At 37.0% G+C, this 27,589-nt stretch overlaps 1 protein-coding gene across 1 annotated transcript in view; it reads right to left on the reverse strand.

The window, feature by feature from the left end:
* Window positions 1-27,589, reverse strand: part of MMS22L (MMS22 like, DNA repair protein) — a gene marked incomplete at its 3' end in the record, with an annotated part of 141,699 nt that overhangs the window by 12,233 nt on the left and 101,877 nt on the right. The window contains exons 16-22 of the mRNA XM_079716921.1: window positions 23,907-24,057; window positions 22,028-22,179; window positions 20,865-21,007; window positions 14,874-15,033; window positions 7,003-7,172; window positions 4,624-4,835; window positions 1,653-1,816 (exon numbers count right to left, since the gene is read on the reverse strand). Of these exons, the coding sequence (XP_079573047.1) occupies window positions 1,653-1,816; window positions 4,624-4,835; window positions 7,003-7,172; window positions 14,874-15,033; window positions 20,865-21,007; window positions 22,028-22,179; window positions 23,907-24,057 (1,152 nt within the window). The remainder of the gene's footprint in view (window positions 1-1,652; window positions 1,817-4,623; window positions 4,836-7,002; window positions 7,173-14,873; window positions 15,034-20,864; window positions 21,008-22,027; window positions 22,180-23,906; window positions 24,058-27,589) is intronic.

Raw genomic sequence — 27,589 nt, forward strand, 5'->3', positions numbered from 1 at the left:
CCTCATGTTGTCATGCTGGAAGTAGAACTCCTCAAGCTCTGATGTACAGGTATTTTGAGTGGACATATGTTTAAAATACTCTTGGACATGTATCTGGGAATGGAACTGCTACGTCATTTAGTAACACTACCTTTCTACGATTTTACACACTGTCCTTCTAAACACTGAGACTACAAGGAGAGTCGGAATTTTCTCTGAGCCAATCACACAAACCTGTGTTTAACACTGTTTCTCCCGCTTACAAAGACGGCCATGTGGAGACAGAGCATTCTGTATGCCTTCTATTTGGAACGTGCGATGCACCACTAGCTAGAGATGAGCAGCAAAATTCCCCTCCCAAACCCTGATCTCCTTCATGATAAATATTACTCTCAATGAAACAAGGGACTAGTTAAAATGCTATACTGTCTGCTCTGTCTCAGATTTTGTACTGTATAATACAACAGGCTTTCACTGAAATTAGAAGTATGCAAACGTTTTCAAAGAAGATAAAATTTCTAAAGAAGAGTCTGGGGTCTATCTCTGGATATTCTTCAGTGAAGAGGTGTTACTATCAAGTAAGGGTATTTTATATTAACATAATACAACATTTTTCACAAAAGCAAGCTTGGAAGCAGAGACGAACATTTTAAACATTAAAATAAGGTGGATTAAAACAAAATATGCATCAATTTTTGAGATAAAACAGAACATTTCAAAGAGCTGTTTGAGCTTTCAGCTAGCACTTTTCTGCCCTCATATTCTTTAGAATATACACTGTACTCACTTATCACAGTAGTTAGAAGTACTTAGGTAGAAGCATGTGAGAAGCCTGCCCCAAACAATCGCATTATAATGACAAATACACAAACATACACACACGCACACACACACACACACGCACCCCATCCTATTTATACTAAACCCCCCTTCAGGGGCTTCCCTGGTGGTGCAGTGGTTGAGAGTCCGCCTGCTGATGCAGGGGACACGGGTTCGTGCCCAGGTCTGGGAAGATCCCACATGCTGCGGAGCAGCTGGGCCCGTGAGCCATGGCCGCTGAGCCTGCACGTCTGGAGCCTGTGCTCCGCAACAGGAGAGGCCACAGCAGTGAGAGGCCCGCGTACCGTGAAAAAAAAAAAAAACCTTCAGGATAGAACTATAGCCACTATTCTGCATATTCCCAATAAGCTTATTAAAGCATGCTACTCACAGGGAAGACTAAATAAGTAATATTTTAAAGCAATCACTGGCAGTAAGGCTGATGAGACTGAAAACAAAAGGATCAATAATCTGATCTCTTTGCCCAGAGATCAGCTTACATATTCTAGCAGAAACCTGAATAGGAGAAAGTATGCTGACCCTTCACCACTTGATATTTAATAAGTTGCATTTAATACTGGAGTCTGATTGAACACAAATTAAATAAACTTAAACTATTTGTCTGGGAGAAAAAAGAAAAAAAAACCAAACTAGACTGAAACGTCAGTTTTTAATCATTTTATCATGCCCAACCTCAGCTATTGGCTGGAGTTTGTTCTTTAGCCATGATATAATCAAACTGATATAAAATAACCATATATTTTTGTAACTGTTGATTTAACTGATAGGAAAGAATACACTCTTAATTTGTGAACATAAAAGTATAACAAACACAAACTTGTAAACGAACTAACCTTGAGGTTCACTGACCAACACCAAGCATTTTAATACTCCAGGGAGGAGTAGTTCAACCTCGTAAACATCAATGTTAGTTTCCTTAACAAGTTGGAGGATGAAGGCCAGAATGGATGCTAAGCGAGGAGGGAGCAAGGATCCTTTAAACTCAAAGTAGGATTTCCTGAAAAGAAGCACAATTTTATTTTTCCTTCTCTTTAAAGTTTTAATAGAGCAGAATCAAATGTCATACACTTTAAAGACACTGGCCTATTTTAGCTCCCAAATTAGTAAAACACAATTTTTAAAAAGTATGTATATTTTACCATGTTTTCTTCAAACCTAAGATTTTTGAAGCAATGACTGCACATCCTTTTGGCGTGCTATAAGGGCCAAAGCAGAATACAGATACAAACAAAATATAAAGCAACCTGGTCTTAAAATATACTTAATACACTTAATCAAAATCTAGTAAAAATCTAACTTTCTAATATAAGCTTGACATCCTCTATCAGTTCCTCAATGATGCAACATTTTCTCTAATGTCAAATTTGCATAAAGATTCTCTCCTCATATTTATTTATTTAGGGATTTGAAAGGGGGTCTTATTTTTCCAAATAAATAAGAGGACTATACTAGAAATCATCTTCCCATTCCAGCCAACCTCCTTCCTTCCCTTATGAAGTAAAAGAATCAGAGAGGTAATTTAGGATTTAATATCTTCTCTTAAAGCAGGACAATTTTTAGCATTCGAACTCAACAGAGGTCATAAAGATAATTTATCTGATTCATTTTTGTATCTCTACCTCTTAGAACAGGTCTCAGCTCATAACAGGTGTTCAGTGTACTTTTTTTAAGTGAATAAATGAAAGTGAAAATTGTTCAGTTTTTAAAAAGTCAAGACAACATGAATAAGTGTCAGATATAGCTAAATCTAAGCTAGACATCTAAATATACTTGCAAAGCAATAATAATTTGCCAAAATGGGGCATAGAAATCACTAAAGATTATAAATTCCTTAAGGGCAGAACTATGCCTTCATCATTTCTACTCTATACAATGACTTCCAACAAACATTACATATTACAAAATTCATTCACTCTTTTTGAGGGGCAAGGGCTTTTTATCTGTTTTGTTTAATAATGAATTCCCAACGCCTAGAAAAAACATTTATTTAGTACATGGTGTGCCAGGTACAAGTCTAAGGACAAGAGTGTAAAATATGGTTTCTGAAAGCATGGGGTTCACTGTTCAGTGGAAAAGTTAGATTAAAAAAAAAAGGACAATTATAATACAGTGTGACAGGTGCTTTGAAAGATAATCCCAGAATTCTTAGGAATTCAGTAGAAGGGGCCCTAAGATGGGGAACTCCAGGAGTAGAAAAGCTTGGGATAGAGGAAGTCATAGGAGGCAATCTCTATTTCTTTCCTGAGTATTTAAAAAAACAGAAAAAGGAACTGTTACATGTTTAGGTATTCAACTAGAAATCCTAAGAAAAACATTTTTACTGTATACAAAGTAAATAGGAAAGTCAAGGAAAGCAGCCAAGATCCTAAACACTGGGCTTTAACGACTTTAAGACCTTAAGGATTTGATTTCACTTCAGCACTTGTCGTTTGGTTTGTACTAAAATTACCTATGCAATGTCTCAAAAACAGTGGTAGCGTACTATAATCTTGTTGGAAATTCAGACACAAGTTAGGCAAAAATATCATGATTCTGTGAATTGAATCATCAAGAGCACGTGACTCCAGAAGAAGGGAAGAAGCATCATGGTACACTGAGATATTAGGTGTAGGTCCCATAAAGTCTAGGTAGTATTTAGCCCAGAGGGATGGCATTTTAATGGAGAAAATGGTATGAACAAAGCTGTGAGGTAGGGAGATGTAAAGCATTTTTGGGGGTGATAATTAAACCCATCTCATTAGGGCTTGTAACAATATATGATGCCATATGTATTACATTTGGAAAAGTTAAGTGATAGATCATGGAGAGCTAAGGAGTATGGAGTTTATTGCACGAGTCAAAAAGGACTGAATAAAGGTTTGAAGGCAGGGAAGTGTCACACTGGAACAATATTTTAGGAAAAGTAATATGGGGGAATTGTTTAGGTGGGACTGGAAGTAAAGACAAGAGAGAGTGAAAGTAGTTAGGACACTGGCAATAGTCCAGGTATAATGTGATAAGAGAAAAGACATGTGAAAAGGGAAGGAAACAATCATTTGCCAAAGGCTGGAAAAGGGGAGGGAACAAAGAATATAAAGTTTTCAAACCTGAGTAACAGAACACTAGCAACACACAGAAAAGGTCAGAAGGGAGAACAGATCTTAGACATGGGATTCTGTCATGTGAGGTGATGGATAATATCAGGACATTAAAGCTACCAGATCATTAAAAACACATGAAAGAAAACTAGACAAGAATAATCTATATCACCACAGCATCTTAAAGTTTAAAAACTAATTTCATGTGAAGCTAAATACCTCATGAAGATAAAAAAATAGATATTTTCTACTGTTATAGTTAAAAGATATTGGAGTTTAGTAGAAAACCTAAAAAGTTTCATTGATTCATCTGCCTAATAATGAACTGAATTATTAAGACAGAGTAGACTAACAAAAATAGGACTTCATATTGCTTCCTTTTTCATATTAGCATTTATCTTTTCACTTAACCATCTTTTATAAAATACAATTACTTCATTTTGTACAGTACAAAATACAATTAGTGTTTATCTGATGAAAAAATAGATATACCTTTGGGACATATATAAGAAAAATAATAGCTACATAGAGAAAACAAGCAATATAAAGAGCACTGTCTTAGGCTGACAAGTCATTCTGGTAAATTCTTAGACAATGCTTCTCAGGAAAAAAAAAGTTTCTAAACTCAGTATCCTAAGGGCTGCCAATACTTTTCAGATGCTTTGTCATTTTTTTTATAGAGAATAATAAATTGTAAATACCACCTATTTTTAATATTTAGATGTACCTTATGACTTGTACAATGCATTTCTTTAGAGATGACATTGGTGGAACAGTGGCTGAGTTTCTCAATGCCAACAAAACAGGATGTTGTCCAAGACCTAAAACATGTGGTGAAGCTGGAAGAAACCGCCCAATATACTGCTCAATAACATTCCCTAGTAACTGAGTCAAATAGGCATTTGGATTTTGAGACTGACAACACACGATACACATGCCCTACAGGAGAAAAAAAAAGAGACAGAAATATTAAAAGGTAAAGTTAAAATTTGTAACTTATCACAATCAACAAGAACAACTTCCATCATACAAACAGGTAATGTCTGTATGAAGCTCAGGGAGCAGCTGACCTTGGGTAACACCTCTGCAGTGGTACCTAACCAAGCATACATGTATTGGGGGCACACACAGAGGAGGCAGGGGAGAAGAGTAGGGAGACAGATGAAGCTTCCTTCTGCCTCTCATCTTTAGAAAATTTCACCACCACACTCATCAGCTACATATATATGTATTACAAAGTTATAAAATATGTTTTAGTCTATTTTTAAGCTTATGGTACTGGTCATTTTGTCTGAGTAAGACTATAAAATTTATGCTAAAAATTTTCAATGTTAAGAAACGTGATAAATTTTTAAAAAATAACAAAAGGAGAGAAATGCAGAAGATTAAGACTCAGAATAATGACAATTTATTTTGAGGTTTTTATATATCAGGCACTGTGCCACATGCTTTATATTCATTATTCCATTTAAATTTTTCAAAAAACAGCCCCACTGACTTAGTGTTATTTTATCTCTGATTTTACAGCTGGAGAAATTGAGGTTTCGAGAAGTTAAGAGTTTGATCAAGGTCATACAGAACTCACAATGTCTTGTTATATGTCTGCTGATTTAATCCCTTCTATTTATATAGAGGTTAATGAGATACTTTCATATGGACTGCAGTATTTGATACTTACAAACAAACCAACACCCTGAGAAATAAAATTTTTTCCTGCTAATATTAGTAAATATTGTATTTTACTAAATAATCACCAACAGAGCAACAAATCATGCTGTAAAAGTTCATTTATAATTTGCTACTTTGTGATTCACAATGTGGTTTTTCCAGAGAAATAATCAGAAATGACTTTCATGTCTCCATTTTAACTATAAATGGTATTTACCCAATAGGAGATTTTGAAAGTTTATTTCTAATGAAAAATAGCACAGAGCTGTTAAAAACGTAAGCACTTGAATAACAATTGAAAAAAAAAACAAAAACAATGGACTCCCCCACCCCTAGAGAAGACAGATGAAGAAGAGGAAAAGCTCTGTTTGAGGAAAAGCATGTTATATCAGAAGAAAATAAAGTAATAAATGGATACTTCTTAAAAAAATTCTGAAGAGGAGAGCTTATACCTTTAAGAAATTAAAGATACAGCTCCAAGTCAGTTCTGTCAAATGGATAATTTACCAACATTTTCAGGAAGTTTATAAGAATTCTTATTAAGTGGACTGTTGGTTTCAGACGGCCACATGGAGCAAGCACTCCACACTGCTATTGACATAAGCAGCCACCATGGAATCTAGGAAGTATTCTATTTCTGTTACTCTACAACACATACTCAGCAACTTTGTGACTGGAGATCCTAAGTGTTTCTAAAATCTGCTGTGCACCTGTATACCCACTGCCTTAGTTCAAAACCTTCAGATAATGAACTACTCGCTACCTTCCAAGTCTCCAATCTAACCTCCACACCAACCTAAACGTTGACCAGAATCACCTTTCTAAAAATGTAAATATGGTATGTCACTCCCACTTTTTTGCCCCAAATCCATCAAGAGTCCCCACGTATTACAAGAACAAGTCCAAACTTCTTAGTATGCCACACAAAACCCTTCACTATGTGGCCCCTCCTGTATGAGCCTCCAGCCACACCAGAATTATTTGCTTTTTCCCCATGTGTCATGTTTTCTTATAGCTTATGGCCTCTACATGCTGTTCCCTCTGACAGGAACAGTCCTTCAACTCCTACCCACTCTGCTCTTTAACACCTAATATCCTTTACTACAGCTATCTTCTCTTGCATCTCCTCATCCCAGTCTGGCTGACGGATAGCTGAGGCCTCTAAGGAAAATACTGAGCACACTGATGGGAGTGTCTCTGCTGGCTGGTCTTTTCTCTCAACTTTAAGTTTCTTGAGGGTGGAGCTTTTGCTTCTTCCATCTTTGTATTCAGAGCCCAAACCAAAAGGAATTTTAAACCTGTTCAATGGAAGTGCGACATCACACATGTACATTAGGATTACAATGTATGGTTTTGATATCTGCAATTAGTAAACTGTTTTAAGGCAGGTGTCAATTTTCTTTTTTTTTTAACTTTTAAGTAGGCACACTTACTATACCTGGAGATACAAAGGCAGACTCTTCTGAATTGCAGTCAACATAGGTGCAGGCAGCTCCTTTTCTTGCTGTAATACTGTATGTGGCAGCAGTAAACAGTCTATGATCCGGAATAGTAATTTTTGGGCTTTAGAGGTGGCAAAGATCTGTGCCCATGATTTCACAAGAGTTCCTAACACAGAAGAGCAGTAAGAGAAATTATGGTTATCTTCTAACCAGAAAATTTTGTCATTCCACTAAAAAAAAGTATATTTATAACACGTAGGACCAAGTTAAAGTTGGCAATAGGAAGAAACATGTATTAAGAGTCAAAAGACTTATGCCAAGTATTTCGCTAAAGAGAAAACTCTCTGAGTTCTGGGCCAAGAAAAACATACATTTCCTGAGCAACTGGCATTTAATACATACACACAACGTGTGGTTATACACTATGTGAATATATAGATTGAAGGTTGCAATTAACCAGATCTCTCTTTTTGCTTTGGTTGCTAGGAAACTCAGAGGCAAATTTATAGTTCAACTCTAAGAACATTGTAAGATCATATATTATGCTTTTATGTATATATTCACTTTTCCCTGGGCTTCATTATGCTACTCTCCATTTTATTGATACCCTTATTTCTTCATATTTTACATTTAATTTACAGGCTGTCTCAACCCAGTTTGCAACAAGAAGAGGTATAACTAAATTTAATTGTTAAAGCAGGAAAAAAGATTAGCTGTAACATCTTGAAGCAATCACTTAACCTCCTGGAACTTCAGTTTTTATAAGTTTCAGTTATTTAACATGAGCAAAAAATGAATTTAAATTTTGATTCAAAAGAAGAGAAACAGGGCTTCCCTGGTGGCGCAGTGGTTGAGAGTCCGCCTGCTGATGCAGGGGACACGGGTTCGTGCCCCGGTCCGGGAAGATCCCACATGCCGCGGAGCGACTAGGCCCGTGAGCCATGGCCGCTGAGCCTGTGCGTCCGGAGCCTGTGATCCGCAACAGGAGAGGCCACAATAGTGAGAGGCCCGCGTACGGCAAAAAAAAAAAAAAAAAAAAAAAAGAGAAACAGACTTCTTTACTACATGAAATATATTATGGTTTCTTTGATGATGGGAGTCTGTCAATTGCTACATTTAATGATAGTAAAACGTATCAAATGAGCACCTTTTGTTTAATAAAGTAATTAAGAGTAGATATATACTTCCCTTTAGAGTATATTACTGCAACTGAAGTCTCCTTTACTGAAAAATATGAATTTAAAAGGAGATGATTAAGTACTTGTCCAAACAGCAATGGTACATGTGCTGCATAAACTTTTATATTTTATTCCATCTTAGAAAAGCAAAAAAGATGATAAAATTCAAAGTTGCTTCCATAAAACAAAAAGTTTAAAATTCAAGCTCTGAAGGAAAACAAAAATATGATTATAGAAGGATATATAGATGTATAAAAAAAAAGAACCCAACTAATAATCACTTCTAAGAACAACAAACAGCAACATAAATCTTCTGTTGTAAAAGGAAATACAATAATCAATCATAAAGAAACACAATGCTCATTTAGCAATATTTTAAATAGTGCTGGCTTCTTATTCTTCCAGTGAGTGAAAAATTTGAGGATGACAGCAATGTAAGAAAAGCTCACATTCTAAGCAACATTAGTATACCAGTAAGACGAACTGCCATCACGACCAACATTTGAAATGATTCATATCACTCTTAAGTGTCACACAGGTATTAACTTATAAAGAGCAAGGAACTTCCAACCCAAAATGCATCATCTACCCTTGTATTTTATCTTGTGCAATGGTTAAAACACTTTGCTGAAGACCTTAAGTTTTATGAGTTCAGAGAAAGTAGAGATGACACATTTGTTTTACTGCAATATCAAGCCCCTACTTTGAAACTTTCAGCAAAGAACGTTCGGATGTGTAGGGAATTAAAAATGCAAAGAAAAAGAAAAGTTTTATGTAAAAAAACTTTGAGAAAGGTTTAAATACACAGAGTAGCTTTGTAAGAAACCTAGTATTTTTCCTGGCTATAAACTATTACTTATTTACTGATAAAGCTGAAAATATAGAAAACTTGTGGGGAACATACACCCACAATTGAAAGAGAGCCATATTAGAATTCTTTTTTTTTTTTTTAACATCTTTATTGGAGTATAATTGCTTTACAATGGTGTGTTAGTTTCTGCTTATAAAAAGTGAATCAGTTATACATATACATATGTTCCCATATCTCTTCCCTCTTGCATCTCCCTCCCTCCCATCCTCCCTATCCCACCCCTCTAGGTGGTCACAAACCACCAAGCTGATCTCCCTGTGCTATGTGGCTGCTTCCCACTAGCTATCTATTTTACGTTTGGTAGTGTATATATGTTCATGCCACTCTCTCACTTTGTCCCAGCTTACCCTTTCCCCTCCCCATATCCTCAAGCCCATTCTCTAGTAGGTCTGTGTCTTTATTCCCGTCCTACCCCGAGGTTCTTCATGACCTTTTTTTTGTTTCCTTAGATTCCATATTATGTGTTAGCATACGGTATTTGTTATTCTCTTTCTGACTTACTTCACTCTGTATGACAGACTCTAGGTCCATCCACCTCACTACAAATAACTCAATTTCGTTTCTTTTTATGGCTGAGTAATATTCCATTGTATATATGTGCCATATCTTCTTTATCCATTCCTCTGTTGATGGACACTTAGGTTGCTTCCATGTCCGGGCTATTGTAAATAGAGCTGCAATAAACATTTTGGTACATGACTCTTTTTGAATTATGGTTTTCTCTGGGTATATGCCCAGTAGTGGGGTTGCTGGGTCGTAGGGTAGTTCTATTTGTAGTTCTTTAAGAAACCTCCATACTGTTCTCCATAGTGGCTGTATCAATTTACATTCCCACCAACAGTCCAAGAGTGTTCCCTTTTCTCCACACCCTCTCCAGCATTTACTGTTTCTAGATTTTTTGATGATGTCCATTCTGACTGGTGTGAGATGATATCTCATTGTAGTTTTGATTTGCATTTCTCTAATGATTAATGATGTTGAGCATCCTTTCATGTGTTTGTTGGCAATCTGTATATCTTCTTTGGAGAAATGTCTGTTTAGGTCTTCTGCCCATTTTTGGATTGGGTTGTTTGATTTTTTGTTATTGGGCTGCATGAGCTGCTTGTAAATTTTGGAGATTAATCCTTTGTCAGTTGCTTCATTGGCAAATATTTTCTCCCATTCTGAGCGTTGTCTTTTGGTCTTGTTTATGGTTTCCTTTGCTGTGCAAAAGCTTTGAAGTTTCATTAGGTCCCATTTGTTTATTTTTGTTTTTATTTCCATTTCTCTAGGAGGTGGGTCAAAAAGGATCTTGCTGTGATTGATGTCATAGAGTGTTCTGTCTATGGTTTCCTCTAAGAGTTTGATAGTGTCTGGCCTTACATTTAGGTCTTTAATCCATTTTGAGTTTATTTTTGTGTATGGTGTTAGGGAGAGTTCTAATTTCATACTTTTATATGTACTTGTCCACTTTTCCCAGCACCACTTATTGAAGAGGCTGTCTTTTCTCCATTGTATATTCTTGCCTCCTTTATCAAAGATAAGGTGACCATATGTGCGTGGGTTTATCTCTGGGCTTTCTATCCTGTTCCATTGATCTATATTTCTGTTTTTGTGCCAGTACCATATTATCTTGATTATTGTAGCTTTATAGTATAGTCTGAAGTCTGGGAGCCTGATTCCTCCAGCTCCATTTTTCTTTCTCAAGATCGCTTTGGCTCTTCAGGGTCTTTTGTGTTTCCATACAAATTGTGAAATTTTTTGTTCTAGTTCTGTGAAAAATGCCAGTGGTAGTTTGATAGGGATTGCATTGAATCTGTAGATTGCTTTGGGTAGTAGAATCATTTTCACAATGTTGATTCTTCCAATCCAAGAACATGATATATCTCTCCATCTATTTGTATCATCTTTAAATTCTTTCATCAGTGTCTTATAATTTTCTGCATACAGGTCTTTTTTCTCCTTAGGTAGGTTTATTCCTAGATATTTTATTCTTTTTGTTGCAATCGTAAATGGGAATGTTTTCTTAATTTCACTTTCGGATTTTTCACCATTAGTGTATAGGAATGCCAGAGATTTCTGTGCATTAATTTTGTATCCTGCTACTTTACCAAATTCATTGATTAGCTCTAGTAGTTTTTTGGTAGCATCTTCAGGATTCTCTATGTATAGTATCATGTCATCTGCAAACAGTGACAGCTTTACTTCTTCTTTTCTGATTTGGATTCCTTTTATTTCTTTTTCTTCTCTGATTGCTGTGGCTAAAACTTCCAAAACTATGTTGAATAATAGTGGTGAGAGTGGGCAACCTTGTCTTGTTCCTGATCTTTGTGGAAATGGTTTCAGTTTTTCACCACTGAGGACAATGTTGGCTGTGGGTTTGTCATACATGGCCTTTATTATGTTGAGGAAAGTTCCCTGTATGCCTTTCTGCAGGGTTTTTATCATAAGTGGGTGTTGAATTTTGTCAAAAGCTTTCTCTGCATCTACTGAGATGATCATATGGTTTTTCTCCTTCAATTTGCTAATATGGTGTATCACATTGATTGATTTGCGTATATTGAAGAATCCTTGCATTCCTGGAATAAATCCCACTTGATCATGGTATATGATCCTTTTAATGTGCTGTTGGATCACACTAGAATTCTTACATATTAACTTATTTTCTGCTCTATGTATATACTAAGCCTTAAAAAAAAGAATTGGGATCATTACAATATATATTTTTAGATGTATTTAGAGGTTGAAAGTAACTTTGCTTATTTAGTAAAATTACAAAATGCATTATGTATTATTAGCTAGGTTTATAACATTATTATTTTTTAAAATTAATTAATTAATTTAGTTATTTATTTTTGCTGTGTTGGGTCTTCGTTTCTGTGTGAGGGCTTTCTCTAGTTGTGGCAAGCGGGGGCCAGTCTTCATCGCAGTGCGCAGGCCTCTCACTATCGCGGCCTCTCTTGTTGCGGAGCACAGGCTCCAGACGCGCAGTCTCAGTAGTTGTGGCTCACGGGCCTAGTTGCTCTGTGGCATGTGGGATCCTCCCAGCCCAGGGCTCGAACCCGTGTCCCCTGCATTAGCAGGCAGATTCTCAACCACTGCGCCACCAGGGAAGCCCTATAACATTATTAAGTTCCAGAAATATTTATTTAGTATATGGCATCTTCTACAATGGAGAAGCTCTTTAACCACTGTACCCTCAGTTCCCAATCCAGTGCCTGACATACACTCACTAAATGTTCTTATTTGTCCAAAATACAATACGACTATGGGAATAAAAAGTTCTAAAGATACGGCCACTAACCATAAGCAAGTTTAAATTTTCCTGGGGGCACACCAAATAGACAGATAATTATAATAAGTGGTAAACTACAAAAAATGTCAGAGCAGAGGACAGATGAAGCACAGTCAGGGAGAGCAGGTCTTCCTGGGCTGGACCCTGAAGGATCATGGGTAGAATTTCAATTACAAAGACCAAAGGGGAAGAATGATCCCAAGAAAGAAGGATGATCAAAAGGAAAGGCATGGAAACAGGAAAATTAGAGATATAAAGAATGAGGGGGGAAAAAAGATATAAACAGGAGGAAAGTGGAAGATACTACTGAGAAATCAATCCTGCTTTCTCAGAAATCACCTAGCTACAGTGAAGACCCCAGACACCTTAATCTGGAGGGGTTTTGTCAACAGTTCGCACCTCCCACTACGGCCTTGCAAGCAAAAAGCAGAGGCATCCTCAGGGAGGAGCAGGCCAGGAGAGCAAAGCACAGTGTTTCCGTGGTTAGCTCTCTTTCCCTCAGGTGGATGTGATATCCCAACCCCAGCACACCTAGAAAAGGTTCTAACTCTCAAAAGTTTATATTTGCTCTTTCTCTATTTTGTTCTAAACTTTGTACATGTAGAAGACAGTAAATTATCTGTTCCTAATTTCTGCTGACTAAACCGGTAACACTGTAGCAGTGTACTCTTTTCCCAGTTTCTGAGATCTAGACAAAGGGAAAGAATACAGTATCCACCTGCCACTAAATCAAAAAATCAACCATATAACAAAACAAAGAAAGCCCTCAATACTTCATAAGGAGAATTTTGTCCCGGGTCTATGTATCACCAATCCAAATGATTTTGCAGCTCCTGATAAGACAATCACATATTTTGTAAAATACAGGCATACTTCCGAAATCATACATTTAGCTTAGCAAAAATCTAATAGCAACTAATAAATTATAAGCTTAAATGCTATGGACCTAGAGTCTGTCATACAGTGAAGTAAGTCAGAAAGAGAAAAACAAATACTGTATGCTAACACATATATATGGAATCTTAAAAAAAAAAAAAAGGTCATGAAGAACCTAGGGGTAGGACGGGAATAAAGACGCAGACCTACTAGAGAATGGACTTGAGTATATGGGGAGGGGGAAGGGTAAGCTGGGACAAAGTGAGAGAGTGGCATGGACATATATACAGTGCCAAATGTAAAACCGATAGCTAGTGGGAAGCAGCCACGTAGCACAGGGAGATCAGCTCTGTGCTTTGTGACCACCTAGAGGGGTGGGACAGGGAGGGTGGGAGGGAAGAGATATAGGGATATATGTATATGTATAGCTGATTCATTTTGTTATAAAGCAGAAACTAACACACCATTGAAAAGCAATTATACTCCAATAAAGATATTAAGAAAAAAAAAGCTTAAATGCTGAAATACATGTTAATCTACATCATACTAAATTAAATTTATAATAAATTCTCATTTATGTTTCTTTAAAATTAAAATGACCGAATTGCTACTATTGCTTTCACTACATTCTACATCATCCATATTTACACATTTTCACATTCTCCTTTATATTTCACAACAAAGATAAAAGGTTTCAGACAGCCCAAATCAGGTTTATTCATATGTTCAGAAGATCAAAGGGAACAGATATAAGGTTTTGGCCACAGAGAAAAAAAAAAAAAAAACTTAAATTCTGTATAAAAACTTCTAAGGAAATCCTTCTCATTTCCCTTTATCCAGTCCCTAGTTTTGGTTAGCAACATGGTTTTAGTGAACAAAGATATTCAAATTACTGACTTCCTAAAGAAGAATGAACTCTGTTGTTACAGAACAGACACATTCTTTTTGAAAGAAGAAAACATAGTATTGTGAGAAACAAGATTTGAAGCATATGTATCTTTAGTGCTGTAATAAATCCTTTCCTGACCTCCTTCATACAGAGCAGACCATAAAAACAGAAGAAAGTGATGGCTTTCTGATGTTTTAAATTCTAACAAAGCATAGGTAAGCGCTGAAAAAAGGTCCATTTTAATTATGCAGTCATTCACAATGTTAGTGATTCAGAAGACTATTGGTAGCAAACTGGAGTTGGTATATTTTCTGTATTGATCAAAATTAATTTTAATATTAACCAAGCATAACAAGAAAAGTTCTGAAAGGAGGTGGGGCAAGACAGAGATACACTTGAAAGCCAACATGAATTATTATTATTATTATTTTTTGCGGTATGCGGGCCTCTCACTGTTGTGGCCTCTCCCGTTGCGGAGCACAGGCTCCGGATGCGCAGGCTCAGCGGCCATGGCTCACGGGCCCAGCTGTTCCGCGGCATGTGGGATCTTCCCGGACCGGGGCACAAACCCATGTCCCCTGCATCGGCAGGCGGACTCTCAACCACTGCGCCACCAGGGAAGCCCAACATGAATTATTTTAAACTAAATCACTGTCTTTCAGATCATTCTTAAGACTGTACAGACAGCAGTGATTTAGATAGTGTGGTAGTATATTCCTATCCATCACGATACTATAGGCTCAACCTAGGGAAGTTTTAATAATGTCAGGAATACATACCCATCATCGTATAAGTCAGCTGCAGACCTGCACTGGAAATTTTTTTTCCCAAATAAGGTTTTATATATTTTAATATTTCACCAAGGTATTCTAAGGACTTTGTGACCATGGCGGATTTATCAGAAAGTGTCGGCAGATTCCCGTAAGTTATACCAACAGCCTATAAATAAGGGAAAACATGATTTAGCATTCCAAGTTTTATATAATACAGATTTTGAAAAATAAAGATAATTTCTCTTTCTACACACACACATGCACACACACATCCCTTACATTTAAGCCTTCATCCTTAACTTTCCAATAAATGTTCATAGCAATTAAAATCCAGGTAAAAAGAATTATCTTGCCTTTTATAATTAAAATAAAGGTTAAAGGAAAAATTTTAAAAATCAGTTCACCAATAATTATGAGTCAGCAAAGTATTAGTAAAAGATACCTGGAACTGATATACAAGAAGCTTATAACCACATCACATCAAGCATTCCAAACAGGTTGGCTCACCATATCTCTAGGACATGACTGGGAATTCTAAATACCCAAATTCCTACAAAAAAGACCTACAGATGAGGTTAACAGACTCTTACAAGTGAGACCTCCATAAATAAAGTTAAGCTTTATGATATGAATTGATTTTTTTCCCCTAGAATTTTCTTTATAAGACATTAGATGCCAGCTTAACTTTCTCAGAGGAAAAAAAGGATGAGGTACAAAGGGTAGAAATGGCAAAATGGGGAGGCTGAGGAGAGAAATGTGAGGTGAAGTAGTAGAGAATAATGGTGAAGTGAGAAGAGGAAGGGATATAAATGAGAGGATGAGTTGAGGGCAGGTGAGAATAAAGAAGAGTTGAGAAGTCACTAGAAGAATCAAGGGATATGGGGATATATGTATAGCTGGTTCACTTTGTTATAAAGCAGAAACTAACACACCATTGAAAAGCAATTATACTCCAATAAAGATGTTAAAAAAAAAGAATCAAGAGAAAACTGGCTAGAGATGGGTTAGAAGGTTTGAGGAGAGTAGTAAAGTTTCCAAGCCATTATTGGGAACTTAACAATGAATTTCAATTACCCAAATTGGACCATGAACGGCACCAGTATGCATGGTTATGTGATTTTTCTCCTGCAGCTCTCAGGAAATAACACAAAGGAAAGAAGGCAGGTGGTTGTACCGATCCGAAGTTGAAGATTTGCAGGTTTAACAATAAGACAAAGGATGGAAGATTGTGAGTGTGTTGGTTAAGGGTAGTTGAAGTGAGGTCTCCAAGGTAGATAGGGAAGTTAAGGGTAGTTAAGGGTAGTTAAGGTAGATAAGGAAGAAAGTGAGACCTTGACAGAATGTTGCGCTTGGATAAAAGGGAGAGGAAGGTCATGATGAAGTCACTCAGAGAAATGGAAGGAAAGCAGTGATAGTTAATGAGCTTTCAGATGCTCCAAGTGATGCCATGGTTCAGTGATTAGTCATGGCAGTAGGTGGATGACAGCAGAAGTGAAGATCACTGAAAGACTACTGGAGAAGTTTTGAAATGAGGGCTCAAGATAAGTTATCCAAGGTGATATTAAAGTTAGCCATGGTGATGATAAAATGTAGAATGGAGGAAAAGATAAGGAACCTAGTGAACTTGAATGATTGGGAGGTAGACAGCTAAGAATAAGAGATATACTTGATGAATCCCCTTTTCCATTTAGCTCTCTGCCCTTGGTTCTCTATACTTCTTTCCCTAGACCAGAAATTCTCAAACTTTTCATCTCAGTTCCCTTTTACACACTTAAAAATTGAGGATCTTAAAAAGCTTATCATTTGGGCTATATCTATTGATATTTATTATATTACAAATTACAATAGAAAGATTTAATTTATTCATTTAAAAACAATAAAGATTATGTTAATATAAGTCATATATTTTTAGTGAAAAATAACTTTCTTTTCCAAAACAAACCAAAAAAAATAGTGGTAAGTGGCACTTTTTTTACATCTTTGCAAATCTCTTTAACGTCTAGCTTAAGAGAAGACAGTTACATCCTCATATCTGCTTCTGCATACAAGCTGTTGCAATACGTTGCAGATAAAAACAGTTAAGTTAATATTTCTGTCAATATTAGAAAATTAAGACAGACATACATATTTAACCCATACATCAAACAAGAGATCACAATGGAAATTGAAAAATATTCTAAAATACAAAATAATGAAAATATTGCAAATAAATCTTGTGGGATGAAGTTAAATTTGTGCTAAATGAAGAATTTATAGTCTTCAATTTAGATATTACAAAGAACAAGCCTCTGAAAATAAATTTTCTAAGTATAAATATAAGATAGAAAAAGAACAGTAAAGTACAAGAGTGAAAAATCATAAAAATAAAAGCAAAAAAAAAAAACCAATTAAGTCTCACAAATATATGTAGCTGGAAGAGGAAAAAGTATTCTAATAAATTTTTCAGATAATTTTGGGAATTCCTCTTTGATATTACACCAAAACTTGACAAGTGGTATTTCTTTTTTTTTTTTTTTTTTTTTGCGGTATGCGGGCCTCTCACTGTTGTGGCCTCTCCCGTTGCGGAGCACAGGCTCCGGATGCGCAGGCTCAGCGGCCATGGCTCACGGGCCCAGCCGCTCCGCGGCATATGGGATCCTCCCAGACCGGGGCACGAACCCGTATCCCCTGCATCGGCAGGCGGACTCTCAACCACTGCGCCACCAGGGAGGCCCGTATTTCTTAAAGGTTAGTTGTAATATGGAATCCAAAATCATGTCAATGAACGTTCTGTTCTCTGCTACGTTATAAGCCATTGGTCTGTCTTGTGCTTTGAATGAATGTTTTCCACACATGCATACTTTCTAAAAAGCCTGTACTTGTTATCTGAAAAATTTTGGTTCATTGAGTTATACAGCTTCCCAATTTGGACAACACATTTCATTGTCCATATTTTTAAAAAATCGTATTTGTTAATATCACCAGTGTTGTCAGAAAGTCTTTAATTATCAAGAAACTCTCAAGCTCATGATGACAAATACACATGTTCCAAAATTCTAATTTTCTTAAAGGCTCAAATTATGTTATTAGCAAAAAATGCTGTCAGTTGACTTCTTTGAAGTGATAGGCTCATTTTTTTTTTTTTTTTTTTTTTTTGCGGTACGCGGGCCTCTCACTGTCGTGGCCTCTCCCGCTGCGGAGCACAGGCTCCGGACGCGCAGGCTCAGCGGCCATGGCTCACGGGCCCAGCCGCTCCGCGGCATGCGGGATCCTCCTGGACCGGGACACGAACCCGTGTCCCCTGCATCGGCAGGCGGACTCCCAACCACTGCGCCACCAGGGAAGCCCAATAGGTTCATTTTTAAGAAAATATTTGCAAAATACCCGAGTCTGAATAACCATACTTTGTCAGTTGTTCTTTCACGGTAAAAGCGGTCAGTTCAGCTTACAACTCAATCTCATAAGTGGCTCTCACTTAGACAACAATCTTGCTTTCATATGCATCAAAAGTACTTTAAATATATTTCCTATTGTCATTCACAGAATACTAAAAGGGCATGTACTCAAGGGTCAAAATTTATTAAAATTAGTAACTTTACTGCTTCATTAATGATACTCTTAAGTCAAACTGGCTTTTTTCCCCCGTCTGTGATTGCATGGCCTTGAAAATTATACTGACTACTAGTATAATCTTGGGCCATGGTGTTGATTTCTGTTACAGCTTTTACGCTATTTGTACAAACACCAATATAGTTTTGAGCTCACAGAACCCCTGAAAAGTATTAGTGACTCTTAGAGGTCTATGAAACAGACATTTAAGAACCAGTGCCCTAGATTTCAATATTTCTCTATGTTTAGCCTTAACCTCCCCAGACTATGAGATGTATATTTTTCAGTGCCTTGACTACCCTTACCTTCATGTCACACTATCATTTCTGTGCAGAGAAGAGTTAATATAGCAGGGCCCAATGTCATTACCCTTAAGAGGCCTATTTGCAAGGTTGGTCCTTGGTTGGTTTTTGGACCCTTAGATTTTCCCCATCATTTCCCAATAAGAATGGCTCACTGTGCCTAAACAGTTTGTGCAACCAATACAGTTTATACTGAATATCTGCTTTCCTTCTGGGAGTCTGGATTTTTAAAAGTGCCAGACAAACAGGTCCTAGGTGACCAGCCCCCATTAAAAACTCTGGGCACTGGGTCACTAATGAGCTCCCCTGGTTGACAGATTTCATAGGTGTTGTCCCAATTCCTTGCTGGGAGAATTAAGCATGTACAGTGTAATATCACTGTAAGAGGACTCTTGGAAGCTGTGCCTGGTTTCTCCAGACTTCACCCATGCACTTTTTCTCTTTGTTGACTGTACTTTGAAACCTTTCACTGTAATAAGTCATAGATGTAAGTACAACTATATGCTGAGTTCTGTGAGTCCTCCTAGTGAATCATAATAGCACCCGGGGTGGGGTGACCATGAGCACCCCGGACACAACCTCAAACTAAACAGGTTTAAAATTGGACTTCTCACCTACTTCTGCCCCACTCTAAATCATGATGTTCCTTTTTCTCCTTAAGGTCATCATTTTTCTGGTTAAACACAGTATTTATTTCATAATCATTCAAAAATCCCAGAATGCAATCTTCAATTCCTCCTAGCTCACTAGCTTCTGGCAGTAGTGTTCCTGCACCTTTAATTTACTCTATTGTTACCAATTTTCTTAAAGTCATTTGATCAAATCAGACCTACTTAAAAATTTATAAAGCCTGTTCACAGGATAAAATCTAACTTCTTATACCATGATGTTCTGAATTCTTAACCTACTGATTGACCTATCAACTAACTGACACTTAGCATATACTGTCTTATATTATTATTTTAGCCTTTGTGTATGTCTTGTATTCTCAGACAAGTAAAAGTTCTCTAAGATCAAAGACTAGTTCTTTTGGTTCTTCAAATCCCCAAGAAATCCTCACATAATACTATCTAGCATTTAGCAAACAACTATTATTTAGTGAGTAGTTAAAAAGCAATTAATTTGGATAGGATTAAATTAGGAGAGCCTTCGAAAATGATCAGTGTAGTGCATGACTTCTACTTCCCTTTCTGGTTCAGTATGGTCCCCAGCATAGGTGTTGAATTAATTAATGACGGAGATCCAATCAACAACTAAATAAAAGGCTCCAGAGAAATATGTATTTTATATCTACATCTACTACTACGAAATATTGTTAGGATTTCCATGACATCTCTAACTGTAACAATTGTAGTTTAACTTAATGAAAACCAATGGAAGAATTCACATTTATGGAAAGAGCTTATGGATTGTAAGGATCTTCGCTGCAGTTAATACCAACTACTCTGTGGGAAAATAAACTAAGTTTTACTGTGAATAGCTTACAAAAACACTAATCCAAGCACATTAATGACTTCAGTTAGGCTATAAAACAAAGACTATTACATAAGACAGATTCCTACAAAATGAATAATTAAAAATACAATATTGAATGGGATTATTTATTACAGAGGCAAAATAAAACAAATCGATTGGTTTTTAAATCCCCAACCATGCTATGATATGAAGTAGTTGGTGCTTATGCTGAATACCCTAAAATTTTACTGTAAAATTTACACTGTTCATTACAGGGTGGTAAACATTAAGTTGGAACTATTATGGACCATATACAAGGAAATTTAAGTACCTGAAGAATATTGTTATCTAACAATTTCAGCAATAAGATACTCCTACAATTTAGATCAGACTTGGAGTTAAGGCTTTTATGTGGCATTCTTTACTCTTATTATTTTTTATTACACGTAATTCTTCTGCTGTCCTGAAGAGTGAGTTGTGTTATATCTTAGATTCACATTTTTATTCCTTCAGAATTTTATAATAGCGGCAACCAGTAATATGATTCAATTTAAAATAATTCATTTTATGGAAAAACTTTATGAACACTTCAAGATTTTTGGAAAAATAATTGCAACTGATCTGAACAATTATATTAATAAATCAGAAATACCTCGAGGAACAGAACAAGTGCTTTTTTAGGGTCTTCTTGGATAGGTAAATATTCAACTTGAGCCTTTGAGAGAATATTCTTTACTTCTGAGAGTTTAAATAGCAACCTTGTCAGTTCAGCCAACTGTTCCATGTAGTCTTTTTCTGTTAAAATAAAATATTTATATAATGTGTTCATAAATTTATGTTATATATATATATACACACACACACACACACACACATATATATGGGAGAACAGGGAATGTATCATTCTTCATTTATGACAACGCTTTCTTTTAAAATTAAAATTTCCACATTATTAAAAACTTCTAAGCTTCTCTCACTATGGGAAGGCTTTATTTAAAAACAAACAAATGAGTATTTGTGAACGTCCTAGTCCCAAAAGCTATTCATGTAAAGCCAACTAATGTAATAATATATAAAAGTAAATTTGGAGCATTTTTTCAGTCCAGCCTTTGTGGGATTTATGAATGGCCATAAACAATAGGTTTAGGATAAGGCATGCCCTACAGACAATCAGAACTGTACGGGATATTAAAAACAAAAAAATTACAAGGAAATGGGATGAAATTATTCATAATTGGATATTTTTCTTTTTTTTTTTTTTTTTGTGGTACGCGGGCCTCTCACTGTTGTGGCCTCTCCCGTTGCGGAGCACAGGCTCCGGATGCACAGGCTCAGCAGCCATGGCTCACGGGCCCAGCCGCTCCGCGGCATATGGGATCCTCCCAGACCGGGGCACGAACCCGTATCCCCTGCATCGGCAGGCGGACTCTCAACCACTGCGCCACCAGGGAGGCCCGGATATTTTTCTTTATAGGGTGTTAACAGTGTGATATTTGGTTATTTACTTCATATTTCCACTTTTTTTTGTGATCAGTTTCTTCGAGGTAAAAAAATAGCTCGTCATTTGAGAGCAAATTTTTGTTCCTAGCTTCCAAGGAAACAAGTTCTTTTATCTTTATAGGAGAGAAATTTGTCCTATACAGTTACGGGAAAATATCAAGAAAAAGAAACAGGCTGCAAAAGGAAGTAAATTTCTGTTCATATTAATACCTATTTACAAATATATTTTTTATCTTTCCTATTAATTTATATAATGAAACAGGAAATTTTAAATATACTTAGCTATCTAGAAAGCAAATCACCTGCAATACTTACCAACTGCCTGTTCAGTATTTAAATCAATGAACGAGTCATCTGGCACATAAAGGTTTTTTATATACATTTGCAAAATGCAACGGATCCATGATCTTATAGTTAGGGCTTGAAAAGATACACAGCCTGAATGAGAAAGTGCTTCACATAACATGCTGTAAAAATAAGTTGATGGATATTAAAAAGAGAAACCCAAACAAAACCCTGATAATGTATTCCCTGAGTATAGAGATTCAGAAATAAAGGAAAACATTCTAATATCCCCCAGTTCTTGGCCTCAGTTATTTTACAGACAAACACACTAATGCAGACATGCATTGCTGAAAATATACTCTACAGACACACACAAAATGATATTTTAGACAAATATTCTTGCTTTCATTTGTAATGCCTTAGTTTTTAATTTTCCTTTTTCCACTGATGGCATACATATAGGCTAATGCCAAAGGAGAAAGGGAAAGAAGAACATGGTTAAAATTAGAAAAACAAGGAAGGGGATTAACTAGCTAGGTGAGATAACACTAAAGGAAGTGGCAAGTACAATAAAAAAGTGGCCCTTAGAGTAAACAGAGAAGAGGTCATGACCAAGAAAAAAGGCAAAAAGACAAAATACATTTCTGTGTGGCTCTCCTGACCAATCCCGTTCCCATCCCTTCCTTTCCTGCTCCCCCACCTCACAGGAGTCATTATTAAGGAATTCCAAAATAACATCTGAATGAGATTAAAAAAAAAATTATCTTACAAAGTCAAAGGCCTAGTTAAATCTGATTTCTAATCATTTTATAAGTGAGGATAGAGAGAATGAGGATGGTCTTAACCTAATTATAAATGTTATGTAAAGTTAAGACACTTGAAAAATACATATAAATCATAACTCTAAAAATACTGTTTTGAAATACTTTGAATATAAGTTATCATAAAAAAAGAGAACAAAAAACAAGAACTCAGATGGATCATTTATTACTTATACAACCTTCCCAACATTACTTACCATCTTTGCATTTCAGTTCCTTCAACTGTGACTAACACACAATATTATTTTAAAAACTGAAATCCTTTCAGATAATTTCAGCAAAAGTATTTAATAAATAATATAAATAAATGTTTGTTGTTATTAAAGAATTCTTAAGCTGGAAGGGATCCTGAAAGTAATCCAATTGAAGGTGAACTCCCTTACTTTACAACTGAAAGCCAGTGAGAAAATGATTAATGACTCTGCTTAAAGATTTCCTTTTGAGAAGAATACCTCTTCATTTTCACTGACTGGCAGGCAGCTGGGATCAGACCTACACTGGTCTCTTAGGTTTGTGTATTTATTTTATTTTCCCTCATCTTGATATTCTTATTTAAATTGTCCTGATTATTCTACACTATTTCTATTATCTATTGCATATTTTTTCTGTTGGGGTTCCTCAGATCTCTTGTGTAATATGGCAGGAGACACTTAAAGATACGGAAACCAAAGTTCAGGGTGGGGAAGTCTCTTGTTCATGACTACACAAAAGTCAAAGCTTTAAACATCTAGCTGTGAAGAGGAAAGCTATCATTAAATCTAAAACTACAGTAATATAAGTGTCTTACAGATTCAGCAATATTAATTGTATAATTTCTTTCACAATGGTGAGTGAAGAAAGGTCATTTCAGGATGAGGATAAGGCAGTCCTACAAAAACCGTTTTGACAAAACAGCAACAACACTGTTTTAAGAAAGCTTTCCTACTATTAATACTGTCAAAATGCTGATACACAGAAAAGCAACAAACTGCCCAAGTGAGAGTATATATAGTAAAGATCAGTTTTTATTGTGAAAATTCTTACCTTCCTAGTGAACTCACCTATCATGGGCTTACATTAATGTGCATACCTGAAATAAGAACACTTACCTATTTTGTAGGAAATGACTTAAATATCTGGCTACAACTTGGGGCCAGACGATATCATCCCAACCAAAAAGTTGTATCATTGATGTAACTGGCTGAGGCTGAAGATCTGACGGAGCTGTGCTGGGCAAGTCCATTGCCAGCAAAGTAAAATCTGGATTTAAAATGAGGAAAACTCACAGTGAGAATTTTTTAACACCCCCCCCCAAATTATATCAATAGTGATTTTTTAAAAATCAGCGCTAAATAGTAAAATGTCACATTTTAGAAACGTATAACAGAAAGCTAAAACTGAACTAAATTCATGTTGTCGAAGAAATTTCTGTGGCGATCATCTGGATCTCCAAGAAAGGGTCTAGAATAATCTATCTCAGCATCATCATGATGAATCTATAATGGCCCCCTCAAACGGCAAATTCTACACCTGATGTCTCTGCTTATGTGACTCTCCCATTCAAAAGACCCATTACAAAAATTATTTCTAGCATCCACTCTTCTCCAATTGAGTTAATTTACTCATCACCTGCCACAGACAGAGTCCTTCCTCACCTTGGACACTGGACATTCTCTTCTAGTAAAAAGTGACCTCCTACAATCAATCAATGATACTCCACTTCCCTCAGAACTCACAAAGCCTAGGAACTAGAATTCCTTAGGTCACCATGGTAAACAAATGTACTTTATTTTGTGATTTCCTGGGATTCCCCAACTTAATTTGCACTATATCACTATATGTTTATCAATAAATTGCTTCTTAAGCACTGCCTCTTATGCAGCTCTCTCAAATAGTGGCTATTTATTCTCCCACACTCTTGTACACGGGACCCACATAAGGTGAACTTACTTCTTGGTCCACATGGCTGCTTCTATACCTTTCACCCTTTCCCCTCCCTTTGGCTTTGAGTCTTAGGTCATCAGATTAAATCACCAGCACTAACTCTCCTTGTTGCATTTGTCTACCGTTTCCTCCTTCACCTCCTCTCACCCCTTGAAGATTTTAGTTCATTATCATCCTTTCTAACTGCACTCCTGTCATAGTCCTTGATGATTTTTTCTTCCAGTCTCCTGGCATTGAACTCCTCTCCTTCAGTGAGTCTATCTTCCATTCTCCTTTAGCCATTCACTCCCATGGTGATACAGAGAGCTTGGCACTACCCATAAGTACAATCTCACCATAATTTCCACTTTGAAGACCCCTCTTTCTGGCATCGAACTACCTTTCCAACTCTCCTCCTCTAGGTTCCCAAATCCAAGAATCCCTTGATTCTACCAGGACCTACAATTCATTGCTCCTACAAGTTTTCCCCTTCCTTCCTCTTTTTAGGCAGCTTGATTACATGGTCCATTATTATACTGACTTTCATATACCATCAACTCCCTTGCTTCTTACTTGATTTTTTGTACTTGCCTGGAAAAAACACCATCTGTTTAATTACATCCTTGGTCTTCTCCCCACATGCACCTACACCTACACAGTATAAATGGCTGGTGAACAACCATGCTGACTGATCTCACTTCAAGTTTATGACTACAAACTTTAAGTGGACTCTTAGAGTCGGCCATCATTTCTACCACATTTCTCTAGTCCATTCAGTCTTTTACTCTCCTAGAGGATTACTGCATACCTTCTTTCCTCCCTCCGTCATAAGCCAGCATCTCCTCCCCATCTTCACTTTCAGCTAATGACCTTACTATGTCGCAGAGAAATGAGAAACGTCAGAGGAGAACCACCACATCTACCCAGCAACCTCCACCTGGGCCCATTTACTCTGCCTTCTCTTCTGCTACTACAGGATATCGGAGGCCAAGTCCTCTATGGGATCCCATTTCTCTTGGGCATTAAAACACAAGTGAGTCTCTTGCCACATCAAGTTTTTCCTCACTCCTAAACATTCCTGTCAGCATTATAAATATGCTGAAATTTCTCTCATGTTATTAGAAAAAAATCTCTGACCCCATTTCCCTCTCCAGCTAACATCCCCATTTTCCTACTTCTCTTAGACAGTGATACTCAAAAAAATTTACTACATTTCCAGTCAGCGATTCCTCTTCTCACATTTTCTCCTGGATATCTTCAATCAGGCCTTTGTCTCTACCCACTACAGCAAAACTGCTCTTGAAGGTCACCAGTAACCTCCGTCCTACTAAATCCAAGGACCGATTCTCAGGCCTCATCCTATTTGACCCATTAACTGCATTTGAAGTGTTGATAACTGCTCCTTCCTTGAAAAGCTCTGTCATTTGGTTTCCAGGGCACTATACTTACTTGGTTTTCGTCTCACCTCACTGGTATTCCTTTGCAGTCTCCTTTCTTGGTTCCTCTTTATCCTAAAAGTCTGAACATGGGAATATCCTAGGGCCCTATCCTCAAACTTCTCTTTTTTTTTTTTTCTTTTTTTGCGGTACGCAGGTCTCTCCCGTTGTGGAGCACAGGCTCCGGATGCGCAGGCTCAGTGGCCATGGCTCACGGGCCCAGCCGTTCTGCGGCATGTGGGATCTTCCCAGACCGGGGCACGAACCTGTGTCCCCTTCATCAGCAGGAGGACTCTCAACCACTGCGCCACCAGGGAAGCCCCCAAACTTCTCTTTTTACTGGTACTTACTCTATTAGTAGTCTCATCCAGTTCATAGCTTTAAAGACTGTTTACACATACATAGTTTCCAAATTTAAATCTCTAGCTTAGACCTCTTCCCTGAACCCTAGGTTCATTATCCAGGGGTCTAACTCAACATCCCTACTTGGATTTTAATGGACATATAAAAAAAAATGTCCAAAATCAAAATCCTAGTCTTCACTCACAAAATCTGCTCCTGCCACAATCTTCCTCATCTCAAACAAGGGGTTCTCCCTTTATCTGTTTTGCTTACCATATCATACCCACTTAGAAAATTCTGTCAGCTCTACCTTCTGATTGGAAATCTGACCACTTCTCACCACTTCTTCTGCTACCACTGTAGCCCAAGGTGCCCAGCTCTGAGCTGTTACAATAGTTCCCTACATGGCCTCCCCACCTCCCGATAGTCTATTCTCCAGCCAGCAGCCAGAGGGATCCTATCACTCCTCTGCTCAAGACTTCCCAACAGCTTCTAATCTCAGGGTAAAAGCAGAAGTCTTCACAGCCACGTACAAGGCAGAACACAAAGTAGTTCTCCATAACTGCTTGACCACATCTCTGACTACTCTTACTCCTTTTCTTATTCCATGAGAGCTTTGACGGCTTCCTGTAGTTCCTCAAACACACCAGACACACTCTTGCCTCTGGACTTCTGCATAGCTCATAGCTGCATGGCTGCATATCTCACCTCTTTCATGTCTTTGCTCAAATGGTACTTACACAGGTTTTCCTGACAATTCTGTTTAAAATTATAACTTGCCTCTGGCTTTCCCTATCCCTATCCTTTTCTATATTTTTATTTTTCTCCACAGCACTTATCACCATCTGACATATTATACATTTTACCTACTGATTTATTTATGTTCTCTCCCCGCCACTAGACTATAAGCTCCGTGAAAACATGGAGCTTATACATGAAAAAAGGAATTGCAGTCCTTTTTTTCCCCCATTGGTATATCCCCAATGGCAATAAAAGTGGGTATTCAATAACCTTTTTTTAATGCAAGAAATTTCTCTCTCTCCTATGAAGTTTTTATTTCAAAACGAACCCAAAACCCACAGATATTTTGC

Source organism: Hyperoodon ampullatus, assembly GCF_949752795.1.
Source record: "Hyperoodon ampullatus genome assembly, chromosome: 12".
In the NCBI taxonomy this organism is placed as follows: Eukaryota; Metazoa; Chordata; class Mammalia; order Artiodactyla; family Ziphiidae; genus Hyperoodon; species Hyperoodon ampullatus.